At 43.5% G+C, this 13,564-nt stretch overlaps 1 protein-coding gene across 2 annotated transcripts in view; it reads left to right on the forward strand.

Moving 5' to 3' along the window:
* Positions 1–13,564, forward strand: part of LOC138737261 (phosphofurin acidic cluster sorting protein 2) — a 284,998-nt gene that overhangs the window by 259,259 nt on the left and 12,175 nt on the right. The window contains exons 19-22 of one of the 2 annotated variants that reach the window (XM_069888004.1): positions 8,967–9,009; positions 10,866–10,908; positions 11,755–11,893; positions 13,093–13,316. In XM_069888004.1, coding sequence (XP_069744105.1) covers positions 8,967–9,009; positions 10,866–10,908; positions 11,755–11,893; positions 13,093–13,316 — 449 coding nt within the window. Of the gene's footprint in view, positions 1–8,966; positions 9,010–10,865; positions 10,909–11,754; positions 11,894–13,092; positions 13,317–13,564 lie in introns of those variants that run through there. The other variant, XM_069888003.1, reaches the window with a different exon arrangement.

The raw sequence follows: 13,564 nt of genomic DNA on the forward strand, positions 1-13,564 counted from the left end.
TTGATGAGATAAAAAGAAGAATTAAGAATGCAGAAGAAAAAATAAATAAAATAGAAATGGTCATATCAGAGATAGAAAAAAGAGTGGAAAATATGTAAGAACGAGAAATAATTGTAGAAATGGAAGTAGAGGACTTAAAAGAGAAATTAGAAGAATCTAATAAAAAAGTTAAAGAGGCACAGGAGCTGTTAGCTCAGAAGATAGATATAATGGAAAACTATAATAGAAGAAATAATATAAAGATAGTGGGCCTTAAGGAAGATGAAGAAGGAAAGAATATGAGAGAATTTATAAAAGATTGGTTCCCCAGGGTCCTAGGAAGACCAGAATTACAGGAAGAAATGGAAATAGAGAGGGCACATAGAACATTAGCCCCGAAACAACAACCGCAGCAAAAACCAAGATCCATTTTAGTAAAATTCTTAAGATATACAACAAGAGAAAATATATTGGAGAAAGCAATGAAGAAAATAAGAGAAGACAAAAAGCCACTGGAATATAAAGGTCAAAAAAAATTTTTTTCTATCCAGACATAAGTTTTGAACTCCTGAAGAAGAGGAAGGAGTTCAATACAGCAAAAATGATCTTATGGAAAAAAGGATATAAATTTATGTTAAATTACCCAGCGGTACTTAAAATAGTTATTCCAGGGCAGCAAAACAAGACTATTCTCGGATCCAGAAGAAGCACGAAAATTTGCAGAACAACTACAAAACAAGCAGAGAGATGAAGACATGCAATGAGAGTAAAAATGACCACGAACTATGTGTATGTGTGTGTATATATATATATATATATATATGGATGTGTATGTATATGTGTGTATACATGAATGTATCTATTTAGAGGAAAATATATAGAGGATAGATAAGAATTAATAAGGGAATGAAAGGGAATAGAGGGAATAAGGAGGGAATTAAAAGAGTGACCTTTGTTACATATGAAAATTGAAATCTTTTCTGGGGGGGAGCTGGGTGGGGAGGAGTTACGGTCACTGCAAAATCAGCTGACGTTTGCGAGTGAATTCGCAAATCCAAATGGAGAGGGGAGATGTGGTTGTCCGACAAGGGATAAAGGACAACTCAGGAGGGGGAGGGGAGAATGGGGTTAAAGAAGTTTTAAATAGGAGAGTAAGGAAAATGTTTGATGTTTTAGAAATGTTGTCTTATAAAGTGTTCAAAACAAGAAAGCAGAAATGGATAAGAAGGAAAGGTGATGATGGGGAAACGGAAAGGGAAGATAAACAAAGTATGAAATGGCTACGTTGAACTATATGACTTTAAATATTAACGGAATGCATAACCAAATCAAAAGGAAGAAACTGCTAAATTTACTGAAAAAAGAAAAAATTGATATAGCATTTGTGCAAGTAACACATTTAACTGAATTGGAGCACAAGAAATTAAAGAGAGATTGGGTAGGACACGTAACAGCAGCGTTGTATAATTCAAAAGCAAGAGGAGTAGCTATATTAATCAGTAAAAATATACCAATTAAAATAGAAGAGGAAATAATAGATCCAGCAGGGAGATATGTAATGATAAAATGTAAGATATATTCGGAGTTTTGGAATCTACTCAATGTATATTCACCTAACGAAGAAGATCAAAAGTTTATGCAAGATATTTTTTTGAAGATAGCAGATACGCAAGGGAACAAATTAATAGGAGGGGATTTCAACCTTAATTTGGATTCAAATATGGATAAAACTGGGAAAAAAATTAACAGAAAGAACAAAGTAACCAAATTTATAATTAAATCGATGGAAGAAATGCAACTTTTGGATATATGGAGGAAACAACACCCAAAGGAAAAGGAATATTCATATTACTCGGGTAGACATAAAACATACTCAAGAATAGACCTATTTCTGTTATCAGCTCGTATGCAAGATAGAGTTAGGAAAACAGAATATAAAGCTAGAATATTATCGGACCATTCACCCTTGATATTGACAATAGAGTTAGAGGACATCCCTCCAAGAATATATTTCTTTGGCTTGGCTTCGCGGACGAAGATTTATGGAGGGGGTAAAAAGTCCACGTCAGCTGCAGGCTCATTTGTGGCTGACAAGTCCGATGCGGGACAGGCAGACACTTAAAAGGCAGGATTTTAGAGAATTCATTGAAAGACAAATTAAAATGTACTTTGAAATAAATACAGAATCAGTGAAAGACAAGTTTATACTATGGGACGCAATGAAAGCGTTCATTAGAGGGCAAATAATAAGTTATGTAACCAAGATGAAGAAGGACTATAATTAGGAAACAGAGCAGTTGGAAAGGGAAATAGTAAATATAGAAAAAGAATTAGCAATGAAGGAAGATACAACTAAAAGAAGAGAATTGGCAGATAAAAAAATAAAATATGAAACACTACAAACATATAAGGTGGAGAAGATCATAATGAAGACAAAACAGAAATATTATGAACTAGGGGAAAAAAACACAAAATTCTAGCATGGCAGCTTAAGACAGAACAAGCTAAGAAAATGGTATTGGCATCAAGGAAAAAAGACAAACAAATCTCATATAATCCAACGGAGATCAATGAAAACTTTAGAGAATTCTATGAACAATTATACCAAACTGAAAACAAAGGGAAAGAAGGCAAAATAGATGAATTTTTAACTAAAATTGAACTCCCAAAATTACAAATAGAGGAACAAAATAAATTAACACAACCATTTGAAATAGTAGAAATACAAGAGATAATAAAAAAAACTACCAAATAATAAAACACCAGGAGAGGATGGATTCCCAATAGAATTCTATAAAACATTTAAAGATTTATTAATTCCTCCCCTCCTGGAAGTAATCAACCAGATTGACAAAACACAAAGCTTATCAGATTCATGTAAAACAGCAATAATTACAGTAATACCAAAGCAAGGGAATGATCCACTCGCACCAGCGTCATATAGACCAATATCATTACTTAACACAGATTATAAGATAATAGCTAAACTATTAGCAAACAGATTAGCAGATTATGTATCTAAAATGGTAAATCTAGACCAAAATGGATGTATTAAAAAAAGACGCACAACAGAAAATATTTGTAAATTTATTAACTTAATTCATGCAGTAGAAGGGAGTAACGCGCCAACAGTAGCAGTTGCTTTGGACGCAGAGAAGGCCTTTGACAGAGTAGAATGGAATTATTTATTCAAAGTATTGCAAAAATTCAGTTTACCAGAGAAGTATATTAATTGGATTAAAGCATTATATAAGGGGCCATTGGCGAAAGTGACAGTAAATGGATATATATCAAAGCAATTTAACTTAAGCAGATCAACAAGGCAGGGATGCCCACTATCACCCTTATTGTTCGCGTTAGCTATAGAACCACTAGCAGAATTGATAAGAACAGAAAATAATATAAAAGGGATAAAAATAAAAGACAAGGAATATAAAATCAGTTTATTTGCGGATGATGTTATAGTATACTTAACAGAACCAGAACTATCAATAAAAGAATTATATAAGAAATTGAAGGAATATGGAGAAATGTCGGGTTACAAGATTAACGTAAATAAAAGTGAAGCAATGCCAATGAATAATGCGGATTTCTCAAAATTTAAGAAAGAATCACCATTCAGATGGCAAATGCATGCAATACAAATAAATAAAAATCTCGGCCATCTATATAAACTCAATTATTATCCACTAATGAAAAAATTACAGGGCGATTTAGAGCATTGGAAAGATTTACCATTAACACTAATAGGAAGGATAAACTGTATTAAAATGAACATTTTTCCAAGGATATTATACCTATTTCAGGCATTGCCAATACACTTGACAGAGAAATTCTTCAAGGAGATAAAGAAAATAATAAGGAATTTTTTATGGAAAGGGGGGAAACCGAGGATAGCACTAGATAAATTAACAGAATGGTATAAACAAGGAGGCTTACAACTGCCAAACTTTAAAAATTATTATAGAGCCGCACAATTAAGATACCTATCAGATTTTTACCAAACAAGGGAAATGCCAGATTGGACTAGATTAGAACTAGATAAAATAGGGGAAAAGATACCTGAACACATATTATATAAATGGGATGAAAAATTGGTACAACGTAGGAGTTCTCCAGTATTACATCATCTGCTCAATATTTGGAAGAAGATTCATGTAGAAAGGAATGAAACAAATTACCAATTACCAAAACTAATAATGACGCAAAATCAGTTACTCCCTTTTACAATAGATAACCTTTCCTTTAGAGAATGGGAGAAAAAAGGGATCAAAAGAATAGAAAATTGCTTTTCAGAAAATAAATTATTATCCTTTGAACAAATGAAGGATAAACATAATATAACTCACGATACAGTGTTGGCATACTACCAACTGAAATCCTACTTGAAGGACAAATTGGGAAGTAGTTTGAGTTTGCCAGAGGGAAGTAACTTTGAATATGTGATTACAGACACAATGATAATTTTAAAAATTATAACAAACATGTATATTAAACTACAAGAAAAGGAGAATGAGGAAACAAATGGTAAAACTAAACAAAAATGGGAACAAGATTTAAATATAAAGATAAAGAAGGAAACATGGGAGAAGTTATGCTCTGGAACGATGAGAAATACAATAAATACGAGGTTATGTATGATACAATATAACTGGATACACAGGCTATACATTACACCTCAAAAGTTAAATAAATGGGACCCAACAGTATCTGATAGATGTTTTCAATGTAAAAAAGAAATGGGAACAACAATTCATGCAATCTGGACATGTGAGAAAGTAGAAAAATTTTGGGAAGATCTAAATCAGATATTAAATAAAATTACAGAAAACAATATACCAAAGAATCCAGAGATCTTTCTCCTAAGTAACATAAAAAACAAAGAATTTGGAATTGATTTGGATGGTGCACAAAAAAGATTTGTTAAGATAGCTCTAGCCGTAGCAAAAAAATGTATTATGTCAACCTGGAAATTGGAAGATAACTTGAGAATACAACAATGGTATATAGAAATGAATAAATGTATTCCATTAGAAAAAATAACATATAGTTTAAGAAATAATATTGAAATATTCAAACAAATATGGGAGCCATACATGAAACACAATAGAGAAAACCTACCGGGGACATTTACCACCTAAATTAACGAAAGGAGAAGGAAATGAAAAGAATTGACTCAGTGCAATTTCTTGTTTATTTTTATTGAATGACAATATTGTTTGACTGGTTTAATGTATCTAAGAATTTGTACTTTAAATGGATGGGTGGGAGGTGGGGAGGGTGGGGAGAAAATGACACTGTATATATTTGAAAAGGAAAATGTATGTATTGGTCAATGTGGTTTATGGTGTGAAAAATAAAATTTTTTTAAAAATAAATAAAGGCCAGGGTGGTTCTGGCTGCCTTAGCCCTTGTTGGTGATGCCGGCATCACCTACGGCTCCTAGAACACTTCCACCAGCGTTGTCTCCGCTCCATCCTCAACATCCATTGGAGCGCTTTCATCCCTAACGTCGAAGTACTCGAGATGGCAGAGGTCGACAGCATCGAGTCCACGCTGCTGAAGATCCAGCTGCGCTGGATGGGTCACGTCTCCAGAATGGAGGACCATCGCCTTCCCAAGATCGTGTTATATGGCGAGCTCTCCACTGGCCACCGTGACAGAGGTGCACCAAAGAAAAGGTACAAGGACTGCCTAAAGAATTCTCTTGGTGCCTGCCACATTGACCACCGCCAGTGGGCTGATAACGCCTCAAACCGTGCATCTTGGCGCCTCACAGTTTGGCGGGCAGCAACCTCCTTTGAAGAAGACCGCAGAGCCCACCTCACTGACAAAAGGCAAAGGAGGAAAAACCCAACACCCAACCCCAACCAACCAATTTTCCCCTGCAACCGCTGCAACCGTGTCTGCCTGTCCCGCATCGGACTTGTCAGCCACAAACGAGCCTGCAGCTGACGTGGACTTTTTACCCCCTCCATAAATCTTCGTCCGCGAAGCCAAGCCAAAGAAGAAGCCCTTGTTACTTTGCTTGTTGACTTGTCCAAGACTGAATCCAGACATAAGTTGAAATCCACTCTATTCATAACATTCTCCTCTGTTACTATTTTGTATAAATTGTTCGTCATCAAAATTTGGGGTATGTATATTCATGAATATCCATAATTCTGAATATATCTGACAATGAATCATCACAAATCTCCTAGCCGGGTCAAGGACCATGCCCCAATCTACCACCAGTACACCCTTTCCTATGAGAATGTCCACCCCCTTGGCTATTGAGCTAAAGGATGATGTCACACACCCCCTTTTTAACTTTATGCGTTCTTGATTTTCGAGATGGGTCTCATGTAGAAACACTATATCTGCTTGTATTTTTAAAGTGTGCCAAAATTCTTTTTCTCTTTACTGATACATTCAGCCCATTTACATTGAAACTCACAAATTAGACTTCGTATCCTTTTGCCCAGAGACTCTCCATCATTTCCCTCTCCTTCCTTCTTTCACCATGATACTTATCCTCTGTCCAGTTTATCTTCCACGGATTCCGAATGTAGATGACCATGCTCCAAATAAAACCTAAATAAGCTATTAAAAAAATCTAGAACCAACAAATCAGTAAAGGAAATAGCCAAAAAATTTCCCCAAATAACCCCCTCCATTATTTCCATGCTTCTTGCTCTCCGCTACCCTCTCTGGTACCAATATCCAAAATACTGGTGTCAACACCCCCATTATTTTGAAGTGTGCCTACTGCACCCATGTACTATGGTACATACCCTTCACTATTCCTTCCCACCCCCTTCTTGGAGGTCCCCACTTTAATTCTTTATTTAACTTTGACATTCATATTTTTAAACCAGTGGTTCCCAAACTTGCACTGCCGCCCCCTTGGCTCCCAGGCCACATCCCTAGCGCCCCCTATCCCTCCCTCCACATACAATGAACTCACACCCCTTTCTCGGTAGAAAGTCTAACACAAATTTGAAACAACCACTAATCTAACACTAAATACAAGCGAATGTATTTCCCACATTAAACCTTTTGTAAACCAATTTATTTAGCATCATGAAAGGATGAATTTACAACTCAATTGTCTTTGGTCCATCATGAGCTCGATGGGCGGGACAAGGATCAGCCGCTGGATGTTGGATAGGTGGGTGGCTGGGGTGAGGATCTGCAATTGGGCAGTGTATTTATTTGTCATTTAAATGCACGTTACAACCGGAAAATAATTTGAAGTTATTAGAAACCTTGGCCTTGCAGACGGGAATGTGGCATGTGTCCTGTCCAGAACAACTCAACAAGAAACAAACATTCAACGCACCCTTTCCCCACTGCCCCCTTCCCCCTCACTGCCCCTTCCCCCTCACTGCCCCTTCCCCCTCACTGCCCCTTCCCCCTCACTGCCCCTTCCCCCTCACTGCCCCTTCCCCCTCACTGCCCCTTCCCCCTCACTGCCCCTTCCCCCTCACTGCCCCTTCCCCCTCACTGCCCCTTCCCCCTCACTGCCCCTTCCCCCTCACTGCCCCTTCCCCCTCACCGCCCCCTTCCCCCTCACCACCCCTTCCCCTTCACCGCCCCCTTTCCCCTCACCACCCCTTCCCCCTCACCACCCCTTCCCCCTCACCACCCCTTCCCCTTCACTGCCCCTTTCCCCTCACCAACCCCTTCCCCCTCACTGCCCCTTCCCCCTCACCGCCCCCTTCCCCCTCACCACCCCTTCCCCTTCACCGCCCCCTTTCCCCTCACCACCCCTTCCCCCTCACTGCCCCCTTCCCCCTCACTGCCCCCTTCCCCTTCACTGCCCCTTTCCCCTTCACTGCCCCTTTCCCCTCACCACCCCCTTTCCCCTCACTGCCCACTTCCCCCTCACCAACCCCTTTCCCCTTACCACCCCTTCCCCCTCACCACCCCCTTTCCCCTCACTGCCCCCCTTCCCCTCACTGCCTGCCTGGTCCATTTCCCTCTCCTGACTGTCACCCATCTGTCCCTAGAACTCTTTGCCCATCACCCGCTCTGCCTCCCGAATGATCCAACTGCAGCTCCAATTCCTTAACTTGGCTTGTCAGGAGTTGCAGCTGGAAGCACATTCTGCAAGAGCATCCCCTGCTTTGGCTGCCATTCCCACTGTTGATGAAAGTAGAAAAAAACGTGAGAAAAGCCCGTCCTTACTTTGCGTCAACTCTTAAACCTGCCTCTGCCCAGCAAACCCATTGAGGCCAAGGCTCAGGGTCCCACTCCTGCACTGGGCCACTCACACCCTGACAGCTCCCCTCAACCTTACCTTCTGTTTAGTTGCTGCAGCTCATTGGGCCAATGGAGGAGTTTAAACAAGCATCTCCCTCTCGAGCTGCTTTATAACTGTTCCTCTCCTCGGTCACAGTCCTCTCTTGCTGTCCCTCTCCACAGCTTTGTGATTGATTGTAAAATGAAGACTCGAAGATGAGTGAGTGGGAAGCGATTTGAAATTCTGCTTCAGGGTTTCTCTGCACTGTTTGAATCTCAATTAATTCACTCAAGAGGCAAAGAGTTTGGTTTGTGATTGTGTTTGTGGTGATCTGTAATGACACCACGAGGTCACCAGGGGGCATCCCGGTGACCTTGTCTATAAAGCAGTCCAGAGCTACAGACTAGCCTCTTCCAGGTTTGTCTTGCAGAGAGACAAGACCCTCTTAGTGTCCATATTAGTTTATTAAAGCAGTCTTATCCTCGCACTGTATTGTCAGTACAGTGTTTAGTTACCTTTTGCGGTGTGAGGTTTGATTGGGGACCATCTTGTTGAACAGAAGGCTTACTGACCATGTGTAGATACTGTAGTAGATGTCGGCCTCTGGAGAAGCACTGGTGAACAGTGAGTGAGTGTGTGTTTGTGCATCTGAGAGTGTGTTTGTGTCTGCGTATGAAGGTGTGAGTGAATGTATGTGTGTATGCGTGTCCCCGAGTGTGCATCTGCCCTGCGATTAATGCCATGCCTTTTCTCACTGCAGCCCTGATGAGGATTCCTGCCAGAAATTCATCCCTTTTGTGGGTGTAAGTATTTCCAGCTTTTCTCATTCTGCCCATAGTCGTGTGTGCAGATTTAGCCTGGTCCCAATGGATCATTTGTATCTGGAAGGGTTCAGCTCCCCTGCAAACTTCCCCTTCTTGTTGCCATCGATCGTGGTGTAGGGAACCTGTGGATAACCAGAAGTTGAGCACTGGGCATGCTTAACGGAGTGACATGATCACAGTGTGAAGAAGCAGTCTCTCCAGGTGTTGGGCACAAAATGGGGCCACTGACCAGAGGTTTGCAGATTAGAGGCGTTGGGGACAGTGAGGAAGGTTTTCAAAGCTTGCAGAGGGATCTGGACCAGCTGGAAAAATGGCCGATGGACTTTAATGGAGACAAGTGTGAGGTGTTGCATTTTGGAAGGACAAAGCAAGAAAGGACGTACACGGTAAAGGGTCGGGGTAGAACAGAGGGATCTGGGATCTGGGAATACAGCTACAGAATTCCCTGAAGGATGATTCCAGAAATACAAGGGTTATCACGTGAGCAGTGTTCAACAGCTCTTGGCCTGGACTCGTTGGGATTTAGGGGATTGAGGGGGAATCTCATTGAAACATTTTGAATGTTGAAGGCATGGACAGAATAGATGTAGAATGGTTGTTTCCCACCGCGAGAAAGTCTGGGACAAGAGGGCACAACTTCAGGATTGAGGGCGTCCACTTAGAACAGAGACGCAGTGAGGGGAAAGGGGGCGGTGAAGGGGTGGTGAGGGGAAAGGGGTGGTGAGGGGGAAGGGGTGGTAAGGGGAAAGGGGGCGGTGAAGGGGAAGGGGCAGTGAATTTCTTCAGCCAGAGGGTGGTCAATCAGTGGTGGTTGTGGAGGCTGGGTCATTGGATGTATTTAAGGCAGAGATTGATATGTTCCTGATTTGCCAGAGTATCAGAGGTTATGAGCAGAAGGCGGGGTGTAGGGCTGAGTGGGAAAATGGGTCAGCTCGTTATTAAATGATGGGACAGACTCAATGGCCTATTTCTGCTCTTGTGGAAAGTGGAGTCACTGGTTTCAGACAGGGTCATAAAGAGAGATTTTGGCACATTGACCTTCATAATTTAAAGTACTGGGTGCAGCAGCTGGGATGTTGTGGTGAAGTTGTACAAGACTTTGGGTGAGGCCCAATTTGGAGAATTGTTTTGGTCACCGAACTACAGGAAAGATCTCAATAAGATAGAAAGAGGCAGAGAAGATTGACTAGGATGTTGGCCAGACTTCAGGAACTGAGTTACAGGGAAAGATGTTGAACTAAGGTTAGGACTTTATTCCCTGGAGCGTAGAAGAATGAGGGGAGATTTTTATAGAGATGTACAAAATTATGAGGGGTCAAGAGGTAAATGCAAGCAGGTTTTTTTTCCCCACTGAGGGTGGATGAGATACAAACCAGAGGACATTGGTTAAGGGTGAAAGGGGAAAGGTTTGGGGGGAACTTCCTCACACAGAGTGGTGGGGGTGTGGAATGAGCTGCCAGCTGAAGTGGTGAATGTGGGCTCAAATTTAACATTTAAGAGGAGTTTGGACAGGTCCGTGGATGGGAGGGAGGGGTATGGAGGGGTATAGACTGGGTGCAGGTCAGTGGGACTAGGCAGAATATTTCAGCACAGACTAGATGGGCTGAAGGACCTGTTTCTGTGTTAGTGGTTCTATACCTACTGACCAGGGTTATCCCATTAACTGTGTTAAATCCACTGTGTGTTAAACAAGTGACATGGGCCGAACTCATTTGTGCACATTGAACCCACTAGCTGTTTGGAACCTCTGGCTGTGTTACATAGACTGACCCCATGATATCAAACTAGAGTGGGAGCCATTGACTAATGCATATCGATGTCTGTGCTTGGAACAGGTGGTGAAGGTAGGCATTGTGGAGCAGTCACTGACGGCCTCAGGTAGGTCAACCTCCCCCTCCTCCCCCACCCACCCTTCACCCCCAGGGCTCAGTTCCCTGGGCTGGGCAGCAAGCAGCGAGGCAGATGTGGGGGGGGGGGGTGTGCAAAGGGTGGGGGGAGGCTCTGTGGCTGTGAGGGGTGTCTATAGAGGTGGGGCCGTGTCCATGGGTGTGGGTGGTGTCACCTGTGAGGTACTGCATGTACAGGCTTTCCCTGTATCACAGGACAGGTTACAGTAATCCACGCTGATGAATATCACTGCCAACAAACCTGAGAAATGCACTCATACCCCACTAATACAACTTGGCAACAGCCTGTGTTTTGAGCTGCATTATGTCACCCTGCGTTTTGAAGTGCGTTATGTCAGCCTGCATTTAGAGCATGTGGTTTGAGCTGTGTTGCTTCAGCCTGCATTTTGAACTGTGTTACATCAGTGTGTTTTGAGCTGTGTTGCTTTGGCCTGTGTTTTGAACTGTGTTACGTCAGTGGATTTTGAGCTGTTGCTTTGGCCTGTGTTTTGAACTGTTTTACGTCAGTGGATTTTGAGCTGTGTTGCTTTGGCCTGTGTTTTGAACTGTGTTACATCAGTGGATTTTGAGCTGTGTTGCTTTGGCCTGTGTTTTGAACTGTGTTACGTCAGTGCGTTTTGAGCTGTGTTGCATTATCCCGCATTTTGAGGTGCATTGCATCAGCCTACGTTTTGAGGCGCATTGCCTGGCGCGGCCCTGATGACATGGGATTGTGTTGTGGAGTCTTGCGCTGCAAGACTGAGCTGGGAAACAGTGCTTGCACTGTTGAGGGTGACAAGGCGTTCACTGTCACACAATCTCTCTCTCTCTCCTACAGTCGACTCTGACGATGCCCCTCTTTGCAACATCAACATCTTATCCCCAACACCACCCATCAGCCTGTCAGCGTACACAAAAGATGCCAACGCCACACCTCCACCTTCGCCCTCCGTCTCTGGATCCCTGTCCGGGCCCTGGTAAGGATGCCCTGCTCCCCCTCGAGTGCCCACCACCAGTTCCAGCTCCATAAATGTGCCCCGAAACACAGCAGCTTGGACACTATCGATGGAGAGGGAACCAGTGCAGATCACATCAGGGCAGGGAGAGGAGGAGTGTGTGACCAGCCAGAAAGACCCCAGTAAACACTGCGCTCAATTTCAGAGACCAGATTCCAGGCCCCGGGTTCGATCCCAATCTCCATTGCTGACTGTGTGGAGTCTGCATGTTCCCCCTGTCACCGTGTGGGTTTCCCCCTCCCACATCCCGAAGATGGGTGGGTTGGGGGTTAATTGGGGATTGAGCGCTGGTGCAGATGGAGAGGACAAGGTTCTGTGTCTGTGTTGAATAGCTTAGGTTTGTGCGGAAGTGTCCACAAAGCTGGGGTAAAGTGAACACCAACGCTTACAGCACAGATTCAGGACCTTCAGGTCACTCTCCCTGCTATCCTCTGACCAGCACACCACCTCCCCCCCATCCCTTCCTCTCAACACATCAGGGAGGAGTAAATGTCCTTCAGCAAGGGCCAAGCCTCCAGAATGGGGATGGGTGGCGGGGGGGAAAATTGCTCAAGAATTTGGTGCAAAGTAAAGAGGGAGAGAGGGAAGAAGAAAGAGAGAAAAAGGGGGGAAGAGAGAGAGGGTAGAGGGACGAGAAAAAGAAAGAGAGGGAGAAGAGGCGGGGGGGAGTGGTGACAGAGAGAGCCCACGGTGGGAGTGGGTGTTGGAGGGGGGAGGTTTAAGGGGATAAATCTGCTGCTGCTTCAGTCTGGCTGCAGGTCCATCAGGCCTCAAATTTTGAATGCACTCAGCTCAGCTCTGGGCTAGATCTGGGGGCTGAAGCCAGGGGTATGCATTAGGACTGCTGATGTCTGAGGTAACTGGGCTGGTGTCTGAGCAGTTTCGGTGCACGCACACAGCCATTAACCCTTATACGTAGTGTGTCTATCCACAAGGTCCTGTCTGCATGTGCACCAGTCAGTGGAGTATTGTGTATATTTGGGTGTGTGTGTGTGTGTGTGTGTGTGTGTGTGTGTGTACGTACGTGCACATGTTTGTACATGCACCTGTTATAGGTAGGTATGTGTAGTCCTGTGTATGTACATGTGCCTGTCATGTGTGTTTTGTGCGCATACCCACACGCATCCCTTTCTAAGGATGTTGGGTGCTCTCTTGGCCAGTGTGTCCGGAGCTGGGGTGGAGGTGATGGGCCTTCAGGTTGACTACTGGACGACACTGGCAGCCGAACGGAGGCGAGACAGCGAACGGCGGGACATCGGTACCAAGAACACGCTGAAGAGCAACTTCCGCTCCCTGCAAGTGACCCGGCTGCCAGACGGTGGTGACACCGTGGCCCCTGCAACCATGCACATGACCGTGGTGACCAAGGAGAAGAACAAGAAGGGTGAGGGCTTGGGGAATACAATGGGATTGTGAGCAGTAATACCAGGAGGGGATCACACCCGGTGCATCGGGGACTGAGAACGTGGTGGCAGATAAACATGTAGCTGAAGAGTTGGTGCAGGGGCAGGGGTTCAGATTTCCAGATCATTGGGATCTTGTCTGGAGAAGGCCTTACCTGTACAAAAAGGCTGGGCTGCACCTGAACTAGATGGGGACAATATCCTGGCGGGCAGGTTTGCTGGAGCTGTT

This window comes from Narcine bancroftii, chromosome 6 (assembly GCF_036971445.1).
Source record: "Narcine bancroftii isolate sNarBan1 chromosome 6, sNarBan1.hap1, whole genome shotgun sequence".
In the NCBI taxonomy this organism is placed as follows: Eukaryota; Metazoa; Chordata; class Chondrichthyes; order Torpediniformes; family Narcinidae; genus Narcine; species Narcine bancroftii.